The 19,582-nt window shown below is 47.1% G+C and overlaps 2 protein-coding genes across 2 annotated transcripts; both read left to right on the plus strand.

The window, feature by feature from the left end:
* Positions 1-1,891: 1,891 nt before the first annotated feature.
* LOC147991975 (putative glycerol-3-phosphate dehydrogenase [NAD(+)] 3, cytosolic) lies at positions 1,892-5,249 on the plus strand. The gene is made up of 5 exons (XM_087526855.1): positions 1,892-2,965; positions 3,466-3,687; positions 4,066-4,313; positions 4,421-4,560; positions 4,679-5,249. Exons 1-5 carry the CDS (start codon positions 2,317-2,319, stop codon positions 4,818-4,820), a joined length of 1,401 nt encoding a protein of 466 aa, XP_087382981.1. The 5' UTR covers positions 1,892-2,316; the 3' UTR covers positions 4,821-5,249.
* A 149-nt stretch (positions 5,250-5,398) lies between these two features.
* Positions 5,399-6,090, plus strand: LOC147991976 (uncharacterized). Its single transcript, XM_087526861.1, has one exon. The coding sequence runs from the start codon at positions 5,430-5,432 to the stop codon at positions 6,024-6,026; it is 597 nt and encodes a 198-aa protein (XP_087382987.1). The 5' UTR covers positions 5,399-5,429; the 3' UTR covers positions 6,027-6,090.
* Positions 6,091-19,582: the final 13,492 nt, after the last annotated feature.

The following is a 19,582-nucleotide window of genomic DNA, read 5'->3' on the forward strand; positions in this document are numbered from 1 at the left end:
ATTTCATTTTTTTGTTCGCGAATGAACCAATGAACCTGCGGTTCGACGGTGAACCTAAACCGGTAGCCTCAACGGTTTGTTTTTGAAAACTATGATGATACTACGTTGGTGGCCCCCGTGAAGGGAAATGGATGCTGTGTGAACCTTTCTATGTCGTATGTGAACCTTAGGCGCCCTTATGTCAAGGTCAAGAAAAGTTACAACCCCAATAGTTATAAGATGTAGACATCATGCACAGACAAACCATCACCAAACAAAACTGCACACACCCCGTTTCGAAAAAAAAAACTGCACACACTGAAAATGGCGTGTGCTAAGACTAAATTCACAAAGTATTCGGAGCAAAAAAAGTCATATAGGGTGCCTCGCTATTTGTCTTATTCTCCCAGGTTCAAATCTATGTTTGATACAATTTTTTGTACTAAATCAAAGTGCAGACATGACACAGTTCACTGGGAAACGTATATCCGTGTTAGGCGATATGGATGAATCTCTAGATGTTTTATCTAACGCATGTAAGAGAAATATGCATCAGTTGATGTTTAGGCAGTGTGGGTTATTCTTCTTTTCGAAAAAAGCACATAATGTTTAGCATATCCATTTACTAAATAGGTGTGATCGTTCTACATCGCCCCCATCTTTTTTGTCATGTCGTCATCACCGTCCATCCAACCATGCTAGACTGCATTGACGCCTCCTTTTTTTCATGACCGATGGCCACCATCGCCAGATCATTTTCTCTCTCTTCAAACCTCTATTAACTTCGATGAATATCAAAGCACTAACCACACCTCCAACCTTAACACCTCAATTGCTCCTACAAGGTCCTATTCCCTGGATTTTTCATACTCGTCACTCATCATTGATTTCTGCCTCACGACCTTATGATGTCTGCCATAGTATTCTCTCTCATTCTCCGTCGCTCATGTGCATCGACGATGGTGCGTCTATGTTCACTCACACTGAAATTTGATCATGTATCTAGATGTACGGTTTTGCTAAACGTCATGAATTTTGTAAATCACGTTACTCAATTTTGTTGCCTAAGAGAAGTGAAGCTTCGAGCCTGGGACGATTGGCCATGGTGACCTAGGTGGGAGCAATCCATGGACGAGCGGTAAACGACGACGATACGGCTGGTCGAGGGTGTCGACGATGGGAGGGAGACGAAGGTTTACCATGTTCGAGTGGGGAGGGAGGCCTTGCCGCAACGACATCGGCGAGGGCACGGTCGTGGCCTTATCATAGGCGGGGTCATGAGGTATGTGTTAATTGAGATAATGTGGAACTGTCAGAGGGGGCGGGGAAATTAGGCGTGTGGGTCAGGGTTGAAGACGAATAGGAAGTCTGGAAGTTGAAGATGAGCAGGCGAACCAACATGTGGTTGGATTGTTAGGATAACAGTGGTATCCCCAGCCCACCAGGTTTCAAGTCCCGGTGCTCGCCTTTTTCTGAATTTATTTCAGAATTTTTGGCGATACATGTTCAATGGGAGAAGACGTTTCCGTCGACTGAGGTGCTCATAGGGGTAGTGTCTATGTGTTTATTTATAAGGATAAGTGTATATACGTATATATAGGCGTCTGCGTTTGTACCGTGCTCTAAAGAAAAGTTGAAGATGAACCGTTAAATTCCAATCGTGTGGCCCAAAAAAGTCGAGTGATAACAAAATTATTTTCATGCAACCGAGAAATAATGTGGCCAGTGTGATGTTTGCGAGCGGGACGAGTCAGCCTCGGTAGGAAATGGGTCCGCGACCCCACCAGCCAGCAACCGGCGTCCGTCATCAACTCGTCAGCCCGTCCGTCGCCATCTTCCGCCGCGGCGGCCGTCCCTCTCAGACGGGCGGCGCCACCCCAAAATCCACCTGTTTTGACCCGGCCACCCCCTCCCACCGCCGGGCGTCACTGCCCCCCTCATTCCCCTCGTGCTCCCAAATCGGGACGCGCTCTCCTGTAGAAGCGGAACGGAAACCCCAGTACAAAGCCTCCGTCCGCTCGCCAACTTTACTGCCCCGCGCCGTGGCCGCGAGAGAGGGACAGCTGCGAGGCCGGCACGGACGTCGGACGGGCAGGCGGGCGCCGCCACCAACCGTCGGCGCGCGCAATTCAAACGGGCGGCGGCCGGGACAGCGGGGCCGCAGCTGGGGGATTTAAATGGCGCCTCTTGCCCCCCGCATCCGGCACTCCCCCTCGACCTCGATCCCACCGCCACCTCAGGCCGGCCTCCCCCCGTCTCGCTCTCGCTTAGCTGGCCTGCGCCCATCGATCTCCTCGCGCGTGGCGGGGCGGACTGAGCTAGTCGGACGCCGGGGCGATGGTGGGCAGCTACGCCAACGGAGCGGGAGCAGGAGGAGGAGGCAAAAACGGCGCGGCGGAGGGGAAGCTGGACGAGCTGCGGCGGCGGCTGGGGAAGGCGGAGGGGGACCCGCTCCGGATCGCCGGCGTGGGCGCGGGGGCCTGGGGGAGCGTCTTCTGCGCGCTGCTGCAGGACGCGTACGGCCGCGACCACCGGGACAAGGCGCAGGTGCGCGTGTGGCGCCGCGCGGGCCGCGCCGTCGACCGCGCCACCGCCGAGCACCTCTTCGAGGTCATCAACGCCCGCGAGCACGTCCTCCGCAGGCTCATCCGCCGCTGCGCCTACCTCAAGTACGTGGAGGCCCGCCTCGGCGACCGCACGCTCTACGCCGACGAGATCCTCCGCGACGGCTTCTGCCTCAACATGATCGACACGCCGCTCTGCCCGCTCAAGGTCGTCACCAACCTGCAGGAGGCCGTCTGGGACGCCGACGTCGTCATCAACGGCCTGCCCTCCACCGAGACCAGGGAGGTGTTCGGGGAGATCGGGCGGTACTGGAAGGAGAGGATCAACCCGCCCATCATAATCTCGCTGGCCAAGGGGATCGAGGCGTCGCTCGATCCCATGCCTCGGATCATTACCCCGACGCAGATGATCGCCAATGCAAGTGAGTTCTTTGCTGAACTTTCCTTATTTACTGTATATCTGGTTGATACTTTCTTTTGGTTACATCAAATCCGGAGCTGAATAATTTTAAAGAAGATTTAATAACTGCTGAACTGAATGAGAGCACAGCTCTGTGTGATGTTCCTGATGAAATTAGCAGGCTAATCTTGAATCTGTTCTGCACTTAGTGTCAGTGTCCTTCGTATCCTTTATCTGTACTTAGTGTCTACAGCACATTCTCTATATCCGTTATGAAATAATTGAAGAGCTAGTTAATGCCCTTAGACTAAATGGCTTGCCATGAATGTCCAAGTGTTATGTCCTGCAACACCTTGAGCTGGTGTAGTGGTTAGTACATACACATCATTTGAGCAGTCTAGTTTCCTCTCATGTTAATTCATTGTGTATATGTGTCAATTCATCGTATATACTTTGGCATGTTCCCTACTGCAATTTAGGCTCTGACCATGTTTTGTTTGTCATGGGTTTTATTTATTGTAGCTGGAGTTCCATTGGAGAATATTCTGTATCTGGGAGGCCCTAACATTGCATCTGAAATCTACAATAAAGAGTACGCAAACGCTCGCATCTGTGGAGCTGACAAGTGGAGGAAGCCTCTTTCTAAATTTTTGCGGCAGCCTCATTTCATTGTATGGGACAATAGTGATCTCATTACTCATGAAGTCATGGGTGGCTTAAAGAACATATATGCCATTGGTGCTGGTAAGTTTCCATTTGCTCTGAACCACTGTCTTATTTTGTTGAGCATGCCTCATATTATCTTGATCAGGAAAGTGAAATCGTTATTGCCATTTCTGCAGCAAACCAGAAATATGTTGAAACCTTATGTTTAACATCCACCACTATACCATGGAATATGTAATTTGATTCTACTGTTTCTTGCATTGATGTTGTCTCTTTCACACGCTACTTGCTGCTATGTTGCATAGATGCTATTGATGCAAGATACAGTAGATTCAAACTACTGATGAATTCAGTATTAAACTTGGCAGACATGTATAGATTTCTGTATTCGTTTTTTATATTCTATTCATGGCCTAATCTTTCAACGGTTTCGCTGAACATCGTATTTTCTTGTAGGTATGGTGGCAGCACTGACCAACGAGAGCGCAACAAGCAAAGCAGTGTACTTTTCACTTTGCACCTCTGAAATGATATACATCACCCACCTGCTAGCGGAAGAGCCCGAGAGACTTTCTGGACCACTATTAGCAGATACTTATGTTACACTATTGAAAGGTCGTAATGCTTGGTATGGCCATAAATTAGCCAAGGCAGAACTGACTCTGGAAATGGGGGACAGCATCAAAGGCAAAGGGACTATACAGGTTTGTGTCGCGATCCAAATAATACAAAGTTTGCATAACTGTCAGGCTGAGTTTTTGGGTTGGCACAGCCGTATGCTAAGTTCTCTGTGTTCTTTTTCCACCTGTAGGGTGTCTCTGCAGTCAATGCATTTTATGAACTCCTGAGCCAAGGCAGCATAAGTGTGACGCACCCAGAAACCAAAAAGCATGTTGCTCCTGTCGAGCTGTGTCCGATACTCAAAACACTGTACAAAATTTTAATCAAGAGGTTGGAATGCTCTTGCTTCTTGGATCACCATTATTCCTTGTTGTCGCAGTTTTTCTTTTGTTACAGTCTGTTGCCTCTACAGCTGTCTGAGTTTTCTGTACGACTTATGCAATTGCAGGGAGCTTGGTACCAGTTCCATTCTTGAGGCAATACGCGATGAATCAATGTCCGATCCACGGGAAAGAATTGAGATGGCACAGCGCCAATCCCTCTACCGGCCATCTCTCCTCGGCCTGCCTAAAGGCGATATCAAGCTGTAGTAGTTGCAGCCTTTATTTACGCAGAAATGCTGTGAGTTTCCATGGTTTGCCGATTCTTCTGTCGGTGTACCCCGCAAGTGTATATATATATATATATATATATATATATATATATATATATATATATATATATATATATATATATGCTTATATGTAGCACGAGATGAGTTTTTTTAATGAGCAAGGCGAGATAAACTTCTTATCGTCCGAGTTGACGCCCACCTGTATATACAACCCTTGGTTCAATTGCATTTATTTCTTATAGATGGGAAACGAGGTACCTGTGATCTTTTTGAATTTAAACTCGTTGCCACTGCTTTAGTTGATTGGCAGTGTTTCCTTCAGAAGCAGAGGACGCCTGTAGTTCTGTATATGTAATGATTTTTTTTTGAGGTTTTGCTCTTTTTAAGAGTGTGCTAGTTTGAGATCCATTTGTAATCTAATGCTTGTATGAAGTGTTAGACTGTATATACGTACCTCCGTACCCCTCTGTATATACCCTGTATTGTACCTCTTGGTACTTCTATATATATGAGATAGCCACACCTGTTCAGGGTGTCGAGCAGTTTCCCAAACATATCGTCTTACATGGTATCAGTTTAGGTTACGATGTCGTCCGCTGCATACACCGCCGCTGCCGCCGCCGCGGCGCCAGCTCCTGTCTTGCCCTTCCTCGCCTCGTGCCCGCTGGCAACGGTGTGGCAGGCCCAGTCCCCCGGGGCCGTCCCTTCTGGCTCCCCGATTGGATCTGAAGGGATGGGCGATCCGCCTCCATCGATCGGTGGCTCGACCAACCACATCGTCCCGTCGTCCTACGGTGGCGCCGCGTACGCTGCCCCGCCCATGTACGGGCCCCCGGCTGCACCGATCCATCCGTCTGGGTATGCTGCCTCGCCCATGTACGGGCCCCCGGCTGCATCTCTCCAGGGTGTACTGCCTCAACAAGCTGCTCCTGTGATGACCCATGGTGTGGCGCCGCTCCAGGACGTACTGCCCCAACCGGCTCCCGCGGCGAGCTATGGTGCAGCGCCGCCGCCATCATCCGCGTGGCGTGCACCTCCCTACGGCGCGGTGCAACCGCAACCCTATACGGCGCCCGCGCAACTGATGTCCTACGGCGCTGCATCCACCGCGCCCTATGGGGGCCTGCCGCACCTCACTACGGTGCACAAACTGCTGCTCCGCCTGGCGCCTACCCTTCGCTGATGTATGATGGTGTCGTGCCCGCGTCGCATCCATCCATTCACGCGGATCCTGCCGTGGCGTCGTCGCCCTTCTACTTCTCGCATCTACTTCCGGTGAAGCTCTCGCCGGACAATTATTTGTCGTGGCGTGCTCAGGTGCTGCCTCTCCTTCGAAGCCGCTACTTGGAGGGATACGTGGATGGATCCATCCGGTGCCCTGGTCCTACTGCGCCATGGTCTCACCAGGACTTCAGTGGTGTTCGTGTGTCGCCTACGCACTGGCATGCGCGCCTTGGTCATCCTGCTGCTCCGATAGTTCGTCATGTTCTGCATCGTCATGAGCTTCCCGTTATGTCCAATAAAATTGCTGAAACTATCGGTGATGCCTGTCAGCAAGGCAAGAGTCATCAACTTCCGTTTTTAGAGTCGAGTCGTGTTGTTTAGCACCCTCTTGAGCTTGTTTTTTCTGATGTGTGGGGTCATGCCCAAACGTCTATTAGTGGCCACAATTACTATGTCAGCTTTATTGATGCTTATAGTCGGTTTACATGGCTTTATCTTATTAAGCGCAAGTCTGATGTGTTTGATGTTTTTATCCAGTTTCAAGCGCATGTTGAGCGTCTCCTTAAGCATAAAATTCTTCATGTTTAGTCGGACTGAGGGGGTGAATATCACAACCTCAATTCTTTTCTTAATAAGCTTGGGATCTCGCATCGTGTGTCTTGTCCTCATACACATCAGCAGAACGGCACCGCTGAACGTAAGCATCGTCATCTTGTAGAGACTGGCCTGACCCTACTGGCTCATGCCTCCGTTCCGTTTCGGTTTTGGAGTGATGCTTTTTCAATAGCTTGTTTCTTGATAAATAGGCTTCCCACACGACTTCTGAAAATGAAATCTCCTCTTGAACTGCTGCTCAATGAACTCCGAGATTACACATTTCTCAAAGTCTTTGGATGTGCATGCTGGCCTCACCTTCGTCCATATAACAAGCGCAAGCTATAGTTTCAGTCTAAAAAGTGTGTTGTTCTCGGGTATAGTTCCCTCCACAAAGGGCACAAATGCCTCCATGTTCCCACCAATCGTGTTTACATATCTCGTGATGTCATGTTTGATGAGAGTGTGTTTCCTTTTCGTGCACTTCCGAACGACTCTACTACTCTGACACCACCTATGCACTCCACCATACCTTTACCTGATCAATTTGTAGATGTTGCACATGCTCCTATGCTGCTTCCTAATCTTGCTGCAGGTATTGGACGTGGCGCACGGCTTGAGCTCCTCATTGATCAAGTGTTGAATGATGATCATGGCGGAGGTGTTGATCGTGTGCATGGGCCATGCATAGCGGGTCAAACCCGTCAACCCGTCTCTGCCCCGCCTGGTGCAGCCACGCATGCTGCGCCCACGGCAGCGCCACGGGTGGCCACTCCGCCTGGCTCAGTGGTCTCCACACGAGCGGCTGCTTCGCGTGGCCCGATGGCCACGCCTGGTCTGGACACTGGCTCAGTGGCTATCCCGGCTCCCGGTGGGCTTGCTCCCAGTGGGCCGGACTCGCCTGGCCCGACGCCGCGTGGCTCCCCATCGCCAACAGCCCCTGCGACTGGTTCAGCGTCGCCGGCTTCTGCAGGCTCCACATCATACCTGCCGCCTGAGTCGAGCCAGGTATCGCCAATACGACCTGCAGCTGTTGCGCTCCGCCCCCGCACACGCAGTCAGAATGGGGTTTTTTGCCCAAAGGAGCGCACAAATGGAACTGTTGCGTGGCTTGCCGCTTGTGTGGCTCATGCTGCTGCTGATCCTACAGCTGAGCCACACCATTTTGAGGCTGCTATCAGGATTCCTCACTGGCGAGCTGCGATGGAACAAGAGTTTCAGGCTTTATTGAAAAATGATACTTGGCGACTTGTTCCACCTGTTTCTGGTGCTAATATCATTGACTCCAAGTGGGTCTTCAAAGTTAAGAGACATGCTGATGGTTCCATTGAACTCTACAAGGCGCGGTTAGTAGCAAAGGGTTTCAAACAGAGGTATGGTCTTGATTATGAAGACACGTTCAGTCCAGTTGTCAAACCTACTACTATTCGTTTGCTGCTCTCTCTGGCTGTTACTCGAGGATGGTTTCTTCGTCAGCTTGATGTGCAGAATGCTTTCCTCCATGGTGTCCTTGAGGAGGAGGTCTATATGCGCCAGCCCCCAGGTTTTGTTGATCCTGCACATCCTCAGCATCTCTGTCGCCTTGTTAAGGCGCTGTACGGACTTAAACAGGCTCCTCGTGCATGGCATGCGTGTCTTGGCTCAGTTCTTCGGGCTCTTGGGTTTGTTCCCTCCACAGCTGACACCTCTTTGTTTCTCCTTCAGCGTCCTGAGGTAACGATGTATCTCCTGGTTTATGTTGATGATATCATATTGATCAGTTCCTCCGATGGTTGCTGCTGATCGTCTTGTGACTGCATTCAGTGCTGATTTTGCCGTCAAGGACTTAGGTGCTCTGCACTACTTTCTTGGTCTGGAGGTTTCGCGGTCGTCTGATGGGTTGACCCTTACTCAGAAGAAGTAATCTCTGGACTTGTTGCGTCGCGCGGGTATGTTGAAGTGTAAACCTGCTGCCACTCCGATGTCTGCGACTGATCGTCTGTCTGCCCTTGATGGAGACCCTCTCTCACCTACTGATGCTACTGAGTACCGCAGTTTTGTTGGAGGTCTGCAATACCTCACTATCACCAGGCCAGATGTCTCCTATGCAGTTAATCGTGTGTGCCAGTTTCTTCATGCACCCAGGACGTCTCATTGGTTAGCGGTGAAGCGTATGCTTCACTACATCTGTCTCACTTGAAGGAAATATGCCCTAGAGGCAATAATTTATTTCCTTATATCATGATAAATGTTTATTATTCATGCTAGAATTGTATTAACCGGAAACATAATACATGTGTGAATACATAGACAAACAGAGTGTCACTAGTATGCCTCTACTTGACTAGCTCGTTGATCGAAGATGGTTATGTTTCCTAACCATAGACATGAGTTGTCATTTGATTAACGGGATCACATCATTAGGAGAATGATGTGATTGACTTGAGCCATTCCGTTGGCTTAGCACTTGATCATTTAGTTTGTTGCTATTGCTTTCTTCATAACTTATACATGTTCCTATGACTATGAGATTATGCAACTCCCGTTTACCGGAGGAACACTTTGTGTGCTACCAAACATCACAACGTAAATGGGTGATTATAAAGGTGCTCTACAGGTGTCTCCGAAGGTACTTGTTGGGTTGGCGTATTTCGAGATTAGGATTTGTCACTCCGATTGTCGGAGAGGTATCTCTGGGCCCTCTCGGTAATGCACATCACTCAAGCCTTGCAAGCATTGCAACTAATAAGTTAGTTGCGGGATGATGTATTATGGAACGAGTAACGAGACTTGCCGGTAACGATATTGAACTAGGTATTGAGATACCAACGATCGAATCTCGGGCAAGTAACATACCGATGACAAAGGGAACAACGTATGTTGTTATGCGGTCTGACCGATAAAGATTTTCGTAGAATATGTAGGAGCCAATATGAGCATACAGGTTCCGCTATTGGTTATTGACCGGAGACGTGTCTCGGTCATGTCTACATAGTTCTCGAACCCGTAGGGTCCGCACGCTTAAAGTTTGGTGACGATCGTAATTAGGGTTTTTGTGTTTTGATGTACCGAAGATTGTTCAGAGTCCCGGATGTGATCACGGACATGACGAGGAGTCTTGAAATGGTCGAGACATAAAGATTGATATATTGGACACCTATATTTGGATATCGGAATCGTTCCGGGTGAAATCGGGATTTTACCGGAGTATCGGAGGGTTACCGGAACCCCCCCCCCCCCCCCCGGGGGTTAATGGGCCTACATGGGCCCTAAGGGAGAAGAGGAGGGCCGGCCAGGGCAGGCCACGCGGCCCCTCCCCCCTAGTCCAAATAGGACAAGGAAGGGGGGGGGCGCCCCCCTTTCCTCTTTCCCCCTTCCCCTTTCCTTCTCCAACAAGGCAAGAGGGGGGAGTCCTACTCCCGGTGGGAGTAGGACTCCTCCAGGCACACCCCTAGGGGCCGGCCACACCTCCCCCTCCCTCCTTTATATACGGGGGCAGGGGGCACCCCCATGACGCACAAGTTGATCTTCGTGATCATTCCTTAGCCGTGTGCGGTGCCCCCTTCCACCATATTCCACCTCGGTCATATCATAGCGGTGCTTAGGCGAAGCCCTGCGTCAGTAGAACATCATCACCGTCATCACGCCGTCGTGCTGACGAAACTCTCCCTCAACACTCGGCTAGATCAGAGCTCGAGGGACATCACCGAGTTGAACGTGTGCAGAACTCGGAGGTGTCGTACGTTCGGTACTTGGATCAGTCGGATCGGGAAGACGTACGACTACTTCCTCTACGTTGTGTCAATGCTTCCGTTGCCGGTCTACGAGGGTACGTAGACAACACTCTCCCCTCTCGTTGCTATGCATCACCATGATCTTGCGTGTGCATAGGAATTTTTTTGAAATTACTACGTTACCCAACAGTGGCATCCGAGCCAGGTTTTATGCGTTGATGTTATATGCACGAGTAGAACACAAGTGAGTTGTGGGCGATACAAGTCATACTGCTTACCAGCATGTCATAGTTTGGTTCAGCGGTATTGTTGGATGAAGCGGCCCGAACCGACATTACGCGTACGCTTACGTGAGACTGGTTCTACCGACGTGCTTTGCACACAGGTGGCTGGTGGGTGTCAGTTTCTCCAACTTTAGTTGAACCGAGTGTGGTTACGCCCGGTCCTTGCGAAGGTTAAAACAGCACCAACTTGACAAACTATCATTGTGGTTTTGATGCGTAGGTAAGAACAGTTCTTGCTAAGCCCGTAGCAGCCACGTAAAACTTGCAACAACAAAGTAGAGGACGTCTAACTTGTTTTTGCAGGGCATGTTGTGATGTGATATGGTCAAGACATGATGCTATATTTTATTGTATGAGATGATCATGTTTTGTAACCGAGTTATCGGCAACTGGCAGGAGCCATATGGTTGTCGCTTTATTGTATGCAATGCAATCGCGCTGTAATGCTTTACTTTATCACTAAGCGGTAGCGATAGTCGTGGAAGCATAAGATTGGCGAGACGACAACGATGCTACGATGGAGATCAAGGTGTCGCGCCGGTGATGATGGTGATCATGACAGTACTTCGAAGATGGAGATCACAAGTACAAGATGATGATGGCCCTATCATATCACTTATATTGATTGCATGTGATGTTTATCTTTTATGCATCTTATCTTGCTTTGATTGACGGTAGCATTATAAGATGATCTCTCACTAAATTTCAAGATAAAAGTGTTCTCCCTGAGTATGCACCGTTGCCAAAGTTCGTCGTGCCCAGACACCACGTGATGATCGGGTGTGATAGGCTCTACGTTTAAATACAACGGGTGCAAAACAGTTGCACACGCAGAATACTCAGGTTATACTTGACGAGCCAAGCATATACAGATATGGCCTCGGAACACGGAGACCGAAAAGTCGAGCGTGAATCATATAGTATATATGATCAACATAATGATGTTCACCAATGAAGCTACTCCATCTCACGTGATGATCGGACATGGTTTAGTTGATTTGGATCACGTAATCACTTAGAGGATTAGAGGGATGTCTATCTAAGTGGGAGTTCTTTAAGTAATATGATTAATTGAACCTAAATTTATCATGAACTTAGTACCTGATAGTATCTTGTTTATTCATGTTTGATTGTAGATAGATGGCCCGTGTTGTTGTTCCGTTGAATTTTAATGTGTTCCTTGAGAAACCAAAGTTGAAAGATGATGGTAGCAATTACACGAAATGGGTCCGTAACTTGAGGGTTATCCTCATTGCTGCACAGAAGAATTACGTCCTGGAAGCACCGCTGGGTGCCAGGCCTGCTTCTGGAGCAACACCAGATGTTATGAACATCTGGAAGAGCAAAGCTGATGACTACTCGATAGTTCAGTGTGCCATGCTTTACGGCTTAGAATCGGGACTTCAACGACGTTTTGAACGTCATGGAGCATATGAGATGTTCCAGGAGTTGAAGTTAATATTTCAAGCAAATGCCCGGATTGAGAGATATGAAGTCTCCAATAAGTTCTATAGCTGCAAGATGGAGGAGAACAGTTCTGTCAGTGAGCATATACTCAAAATGTCTGGGTATAATAATCACTTGATTCAATTGGGATTTAATCTTCCAGATGATTGCGTCATTGACAGAATTCTCCAATCACTGCCACCAAGCTACAAGAGCTTCGTGATGAACTATAATATGCAAGGGATGAATAAGACTATTCCCGAGCTCTTCGCAATGCTGAAAGTTGCGGAGGTAGAAATCAAGAAGGAGCATCAAGTGTTGATGGTCAACAAGACCACTAGTTTCAGGAAAAAGGGCAAAGGGAAGAAGAAGGGGAACTTCAAGAAGAACAACAAGCAAGTTGCTGCTCAGGAGAAGAAACCCAAATCTGGACCTAAGCCTGAAACTGAGTGCTTCTACTGCAAGCAGACTGGACACTGGAAGCAGAACCGCCCCAAGTATTTGGCGGATAAGAAGGATGGCAAGGTGAACAAAGGTATATGTGATATACATGTTATTGATGTGTACCTTACTAGAGCTCGCAGTAGAACCTGGGTATTTGATACTGGTTCTGTTGCTAATATTTGCAACTCGAAACATGGACTGCGGATTAAGCGAACACTGGCGAAGGACGAGGTGACGATGCGCTTGGGAAATGGTTCCAAAGTCGATGTGATCGCAGTCGGCACGCTACCTCTACATCTACCTTCGGGATTAGTATTAGACCTAAATAATTGTTATTTGGTGCCAGCGTTGAGCATGAACATTATATCTGGATCTTGTTTGATGCGAGATGGTTATTCATTTAAATCAGAGAATAATGGATGTTCTATTTATATGAGTAATATCTTTTATGGTCATGCACCCTTGAAGAGTGGTCTATTTTTAATGAATCTCGATAGTAGTGATACACATATTCATAATGTTGAAACCAAAAGATGTAGAGTTGATAATGATAGTGCAACTTATTTGTGGCCCTGCCGTTTAGGTCATATCGGTGTAAAGCGCATGAAGAAACTCCATACTGATGGACTTTTGGAATCACTTGATTATGAATCACTTGGTACTTGCGAACCGTGCCTCATGGGCAAGATGACTAAAGCGCCGTTCTCCGGTACTATGGAGAGAGCAACAGATTTGTTGGAAATCATACATACAGATGTATGTGGTCCGATGAATGTTGAGGCCCGTGGCAGATATCGTTATTTTCTCACTTTCATAGATGATTTAAGAAGATATGGGTATATCTACTTAATGAAGCATAAGTCTGAAACATTTGAAAAGTTCAAAGAATTTCAGAGTGAAGTTGAAAATCATCGTAACAAGAAAATAAAGTTTCTACGATCTGATCGTGGAGGACAATATTTGAGTTACGAGTTTGGTCTACATTTGAAACAATGCAGAATAGTTTCGCAACTCACGCCACTCGGAACACCACAGCGTAATGGTGTGTCCGAACGTCATAATCGTACTTTATTAGATATGGTGCGATCTATGATGTCTCTTACTGATTTACCGCTATCGTTTTGGGGTTATGCTTTAGAGGCGGCTTCATTCACGTTAAATAGGGCACCATCGAAATCCGTTGAAACGATGCCTTATGAACTGTGGTTTGGCAAGAAACCAAAGTTGTCGTTTCTAAAAGTTTGGGGCTGTGATGCTTATGTGAAAAAGCTTCAACCTGATAAGCTCGAACCCAAATCGGAGAAATGTGTCTTCATAGGATACCCAAAGGAGACTGTTGGGTACACCTTCTATCACAGATCCAAAGGCAAGACTTTCGTTGCTAAGAATGGATCCTTTCTAGAGAAGGAGTTTCTCTCGAAAGAAGTGAGTGGGAGGAAAGTAGAACTTGATGAGGTAACTGTACCTGCTCACTTATTGGAAAGTAGTACATCACAGAAACCGGTTTCTGTGACACCTATACCAATTAGTGAGGAAGCTAATGATAATGATCATGAAACTTCAGATCAAGTTACTACCGAACCTCGTAGATCAATCAGAGTAAGATCCGCACCAGAGTGGTACGGTAATCCTGTTCTGGAAGTCATGCTACTAGATCATGATGAACCTACGAACTATGAAGAAGCGATGGTGAGCCCAGATTCCGCAAAATGGCTAGAAGCCATGAAATCTGAGATGGGATCCATGTATGAGAACAAAGTGTGGACTTTGGTTGACTTGCCCATTGATCGGCAAGCAATTGAGAATAAATGGATCTTCAAGAAGAAGACTGACGCTGACGGTAATGTTACTGTCTACACAGCTCGACTTGTTGCGAAAGGTTTTCGACAAGTTCAAGGGATTGACTACGATGAGACCTTCTCACCCGTAGCGATGCTTAAGTCTGTCCGAATCATGTTAGCGATTGCCGCATTTTATGATTATGAAATTTGGCAGATGGATGTCAAAACTGCATTCCTGAGTGGATTTCTGGAAGAAGAGTTGTATATGATGCAACCAGAAGGTTTTGTCGATCCAAAGGGAGCTAACAAAGTGTGCAAGCTCCAGCGATCCATTTATGGACTGGTGCAAGCCTCTCGGAGTTGGAATAAACACTTTGATAGTGTGATCAAAGCATTTGGTTTTGTCGATCCTAAAGGTACTAACAAAATATGCAAGCTCCAGCGATCCATCTATGGACTGGTGCAAGCATCTCGGAGTTGGAATATACGCTTTGATAAGTTGATCAAAGCATATAGTTTTATACAGACTTTTGGAGAAGCCTGTATTTACAAGAAAGTGAGTGGGAGCTCTGTAGCATTTCTGATATTATATGTGGATGACATATTATTGATTGGAAATGATATAGAATTTCTGGATAGCATAAAGGGATACTTGAATAAGAGTTTTTCAATGAAAGACCTCGGTGAAGCTGCTTACATATTGGGCATTAAGATCTATAGAGATAGATCAAGACGCTTAATTGGACTTTCACAAAGCACATACCTTGACAAAGTTTTGAAGAAGTTCAAAATGGATCAAGCAAAGAAAGGGTTCTTGCCTGTGTTACAAGGTGTGAAGTTGAGTAAGACTCAATGTCCGACCACCGCAGAAGATAGAGAGAAAATGAAAGATGTTCCATATGCTTCAGCCATAGGCTCTATCATATATGCAATGCTGTGTACCAGACCTGATGTGTGCCTTGCTATAAGTCTAGCAGGGAGGTACCAAAGTAATCCAGGAGTGGATCACTGGACAGCGGTCAAGAACATCCTGAAGTACCTGAAAAGGACTAAGGACATGTTTCTCGTATATGGAGGTGACAAAGAGCTCATCGTAAATGGTTACATAGATGCAAGCTTTGACACTGATCCGGACGATTCTAAATCGCAAACCGGATACGTGTTTATATTGAACGGTGGAGCTGTCAGTTGGTGCAGTTCTAAACAAAGTGTCATGGCGGGATCTACATGTGAAGCGGAGTACATAGCTGCTTCGGAAGCAACAAATGAAGGAGTCTGGATGAAGGAGTTCAGATCCGATCTAGGTGTCATACCTAGTGCATCGGGTCCAATGAAAATCTTTTGTGACAATACTGGTGCTATTGCCTTGGCGAAGGAATCCAGATTTCACAAGAGAACCAAGCACATCAAGAGACACTTCAATTCCATTCGGGATTTAGACCAAGTGGGAGACATAGAAATTTGCAAGATGCATACGGATCTGAATGATGTAGACCCGCTGACTAAGCCTCTTACACGAGAAAAACATGATCAGCACCAAGGCTCCATGGGTGTTAGAATCATTACTATGTAATCTAGATTATTGACTCTATTGCAAGTGGGAGACTGAAGGAAATATGCCCTAGAGGCAATAATTTATTTCCTTATATCATGATAAATGTTTATTATTCATGCTAGAATTGTATTAACCGGAAACATAATACTTGTGTGAATACATAGACAAACAGAGTATCACTAGTATGCCTCTACTTGACTAGCTCGTTGATCGAAGATGGTTATGTTTCCTAACCATAGACATGAGTTGTCATTTGATTAATGGGATCACATCATTAGGAGAATGATGTGATTGACTTGACCCATTCTGTTGGCTTAGCACTTGATCATTTAGTTTGTTGCTATTGCTTTCTTCATAACTTATACATGTTCCTATGACTATGAGATTATGCAACTCCCGTTTACCGGAGGAACACTTTGTGTGCTACCAAACGTCACAACATAACTGGGTGATTATAAAGGTGCTCTACAGGTGTCTCCGAAGGTACTTGTTGGGTTGGCGTATTTCGAGATTATGATTTGTCACTCCGATTGTCGGAGAGGTATCTCTGGACCCTCTCGGTAATGTACATCACTCAAGCCTTGCAAGCATTGCAACTAATAAGTTAGTTGCGGGATGATGTATAACGGAACGAGTAAAGAGACTTGCCCGTAACGAGATTGAACTAGGTATTGAGATACCGACGATCGAATCTCGGGCAAGTAACATACCGATGACAAAGGGAACAACGTATGTTGTTATGCGGTCTGACCGATAAAGATCTTCGTAGAATATGTAGGAGCCAATATGTAACACCCCGGATGTAATTTACCTTATTTGTACTCCAACTCTTGCCGTTTCCGGCACTAAGTTATTTTATTTCATCGTTGTTGGGTTTTTGTCTCCGTGTGTTTTGTCTTTGTCATGCATCTCATATCATGTAATCATGTGCATTGCATTTGCATACGTGTTCGTCTCATGCATCCGAGAATTTTCCCCGTTGTCCGTTTTGCATTCCAGCGCTCCTATGTCCTCCGGTGGTCCTTTCTACCTCTTTTCGTGTGTGGGGGTTAAACATTTTCGGATTGGACCGAGACTTCTCATGCAGCCTTGGTTTACTACCAGTAGACCGCCTGTCAAGTTTCGTGCCATTTGGACTTCGTTTGATACTCCAACGGTTAACCAAGGGAACGAAAAGGCCTCGCGTGTGTTGCAGCCCAACACCCTTCCAAACTAGCCCAAAACCCACCTAAACCTCTCCCATCATCTAGAGCGTTCGATCACGATCGCATGGCCGCAAACCGTGCTCAATTTGGAGCCTCCTAGCTCCTCCTACCTATAAAACTAGGGCTCCCCCGAAATTTTCGGTTCCCTTCCCCCGAAACCCTAGCCTCCTTCGTCCTCCGCGCGCCGGACAACGTCCGGCGGTGCCGGACGTGTCCGACTGCACTGCCCCGCTCCAGTGGCACCGCGCCACGTGTCACGACGGGAGCTTGCCCGCTCGACCCGCCGCGCCCCCCCGAGCCTGTTCCCCCGTGCCGCCGCCCTTCGCCTTGTCTTCTTCGCCTTCCGCCGCCACCGACTTCGCCGCCCGCCGCCACCGACCTTGCCGGCGCCGCGGCATCGTCGCTCCTTTCCGGCGACCGCCGACCCCGCCCGACGCCCGCGCCTCCACGCCGACCTCGTCGCCCTTGCCGCCCCGTCCGGATCCGGCTAGGAGAGGACCGGATCCGGCGAGCCCCTCAACTCCGGCGACGCCCTGCCCCTTCTCTGGCGAGTCCGCCGCCGACCTCGGATTCGCGCGCCGCTGCTACAGTACCGCCCGGCCAGATCCAGATCCGAAAACACGAGGGTTGACTTTTTCCTCCCGATACCCTAATATTTTGCATTCTTTGACATGCCATAGTTTTGCATTCGTAGCTCCGATTCGTGCGTGTAGCATATCAAAATGTTCGTCTCGACGAGTACATCATTTCGTCTCATTGCATCATTTTATTTTGAGCTCATCTTGATGCCCAAAATGCTGTTGGAAGAGGGCTATGTGAGGAAAGTTTCAGATCTGTTTCAGCAAATGGCCTTTTGTCATTTTTGCCATGATTGATGTGTGCATGCTATGATCCTGAGCTCTACATGTGTTTTGTAGAATGCCAAGTTATCTTTACAGAGGTGCTTGTCATGTATTTTTGCGATCTTTTTGGTGACTAGCACAAGCATGCAAAGTAGCGTAATCGTTGATGTTGATTTCAGGGACTTAGAATTTCTCTAAGTCCTTGTCCTATTTTGTTTTTATGCCATATGTTCATGTTGTTTCCTAGTGATTCGTGCCTCTTTTGAGGATGATCAGTAAGGATGTTTTGTTAATATTGTGGTACTCTATCCATCCATGTCTTTGTTTCCATTTATGGAGCACCCTAGCTTGAGTCAATCGAGCTCTACTTTTGCTATAAAATGTTCCTAGCAGATTGTTGACATGATTAGCGATTTTGCCGAGGATGTTGCTATTGATCCGTGCATGCTATGTTGTTGTTCTTGCCATGTCTAGCTTCTATGTCATGTCTTCTTCATGGGTGTATGCTTAGATTATCATGTCATGCTTTGTAGTGAGTGCATCGAGTTCGTAAACATGCCTACTGGTTAACTGTTTTGCATGCTCCAGTTTTTCACTAAGTCCAAATCTGTTTATGTTTTTGCTATGTTCACATGCTTCCAATTGTATTTTCCGATCCCTTTTGGCTCAAGGCCACTAAGGGACTTGTGTTATATGCTTAGAGTAGCTTCATGTCAAGCCTTTCTTTGCCATGATATGTTCCTGTAGCATGTAGTTTTCATGATCTAAAGTGTGCTTCATGATGATAAATTCCTGATTTGTTGTTATTTCACTAAGTCTGAAACCTGTTATCATTTGCACTTTTACCATGCTTGTTTGAACCTGTTAATGAGTGAACTAGCCATAGCTCAGTGTTTATCTTTTGTCAAGCATCATGAGTGGATCCCTGCAATGTATTTTGTTGCTATGTTTGAGTGCCGTAGCATATTTATCTTATTGCATTTAGTTGGTCACTTGCTGATTATGGCTGACCGGTGCCATATTTGTTTTGCTTGCCATTTCCAAACCGTGCATCCGATTCCGGTGATCTTTATATCAATTTCAACCGAAATCAACTCACCTTTCCAGTGGAACTCTTGGATTTCCAAGTTGAGGCCAGGTTCAATCATTCCTTTGTAAATCTTGCATATGCATCACATACCGCATCCCGCATATCATACCATGTTTGCATCATGTTGCTTGAGCATTGCACGTGGTTGATTGTGCTCCTTTTGCTTGTTGTTCTTGTTTGGGTAGAGCCGGGAGACGAGTTCGTGAACAAGGATCCCGTTGAGTTCGCTTACGAGGATCAAGGCAACTCTGAGTACTTTGCAGGCAAGATGACCATACCCTCAAAATCACTTCTATCTTTGCTTGCTAGTTGCTCGCTCTTTTGCTATGCCTATGCTATGATACCTACCACTTGCTTATCATGCCTCCCAAATTGCCATGTCAAACCTCTAACCCACCATGTCCTAGCAAACCGTTGTTTGGCTATGTTTCCGCTTTGCTCAGCCCCTCTTATAGTGTTGCTAGTTGCAGGTGAAGATTGGAGATCGTTCCTTGTTGGAACATGTTTATTGTGGGGATATCACCATATTATCTTGCTTATCTTAATGCATCTATATATTTG

Source organism: Triticum urartu, chromosome 1A, assembly GCF_056163025.1.
Source record: "Triticum urartu cultivar PI428250 chromosome 1A, HENAU_Tu73, whole genome shotgun sequence".
Classification (NCBI taxonomy): Eukaryota; Viridiplantae; Streptophyta; class Magnoliopsida; order Poales; family Poaceae; genus Triticum; species Triticum urartu.

Bases quoted from the DNA above. Each gene is read 5' to 3' on its own strand.
- LOC147991975 (XM_087526855.1), top strand. From the start codon at position 2,317: ATGGTGGGCAGCTACGCCAACGGAGCGGGAGCAGGAGGAGGAGGCAAA. The intron at 2,966-3,465 runs GTGAGTTCTTTG...TATTTATTGTAG, and splicing joins GCAGATGATCGCCAATGCAA to CTGGAGTTCCATTGGAGAAT. The intron at 3,688-4,065 runs GTAAGTTTCCAT...ATTTTCTTGTAG, and splicing joins CATATATGCCATTGGTGCTG to GTATGGTGGCAGCACTGACC.
- LOC147991976 (XM_087526861.1), top strand. From the start codon at position 5,430: ATGTCGTCCGCTGCATACACCGCCGCTGCCGCCGCCGCGGCGCCAGCT.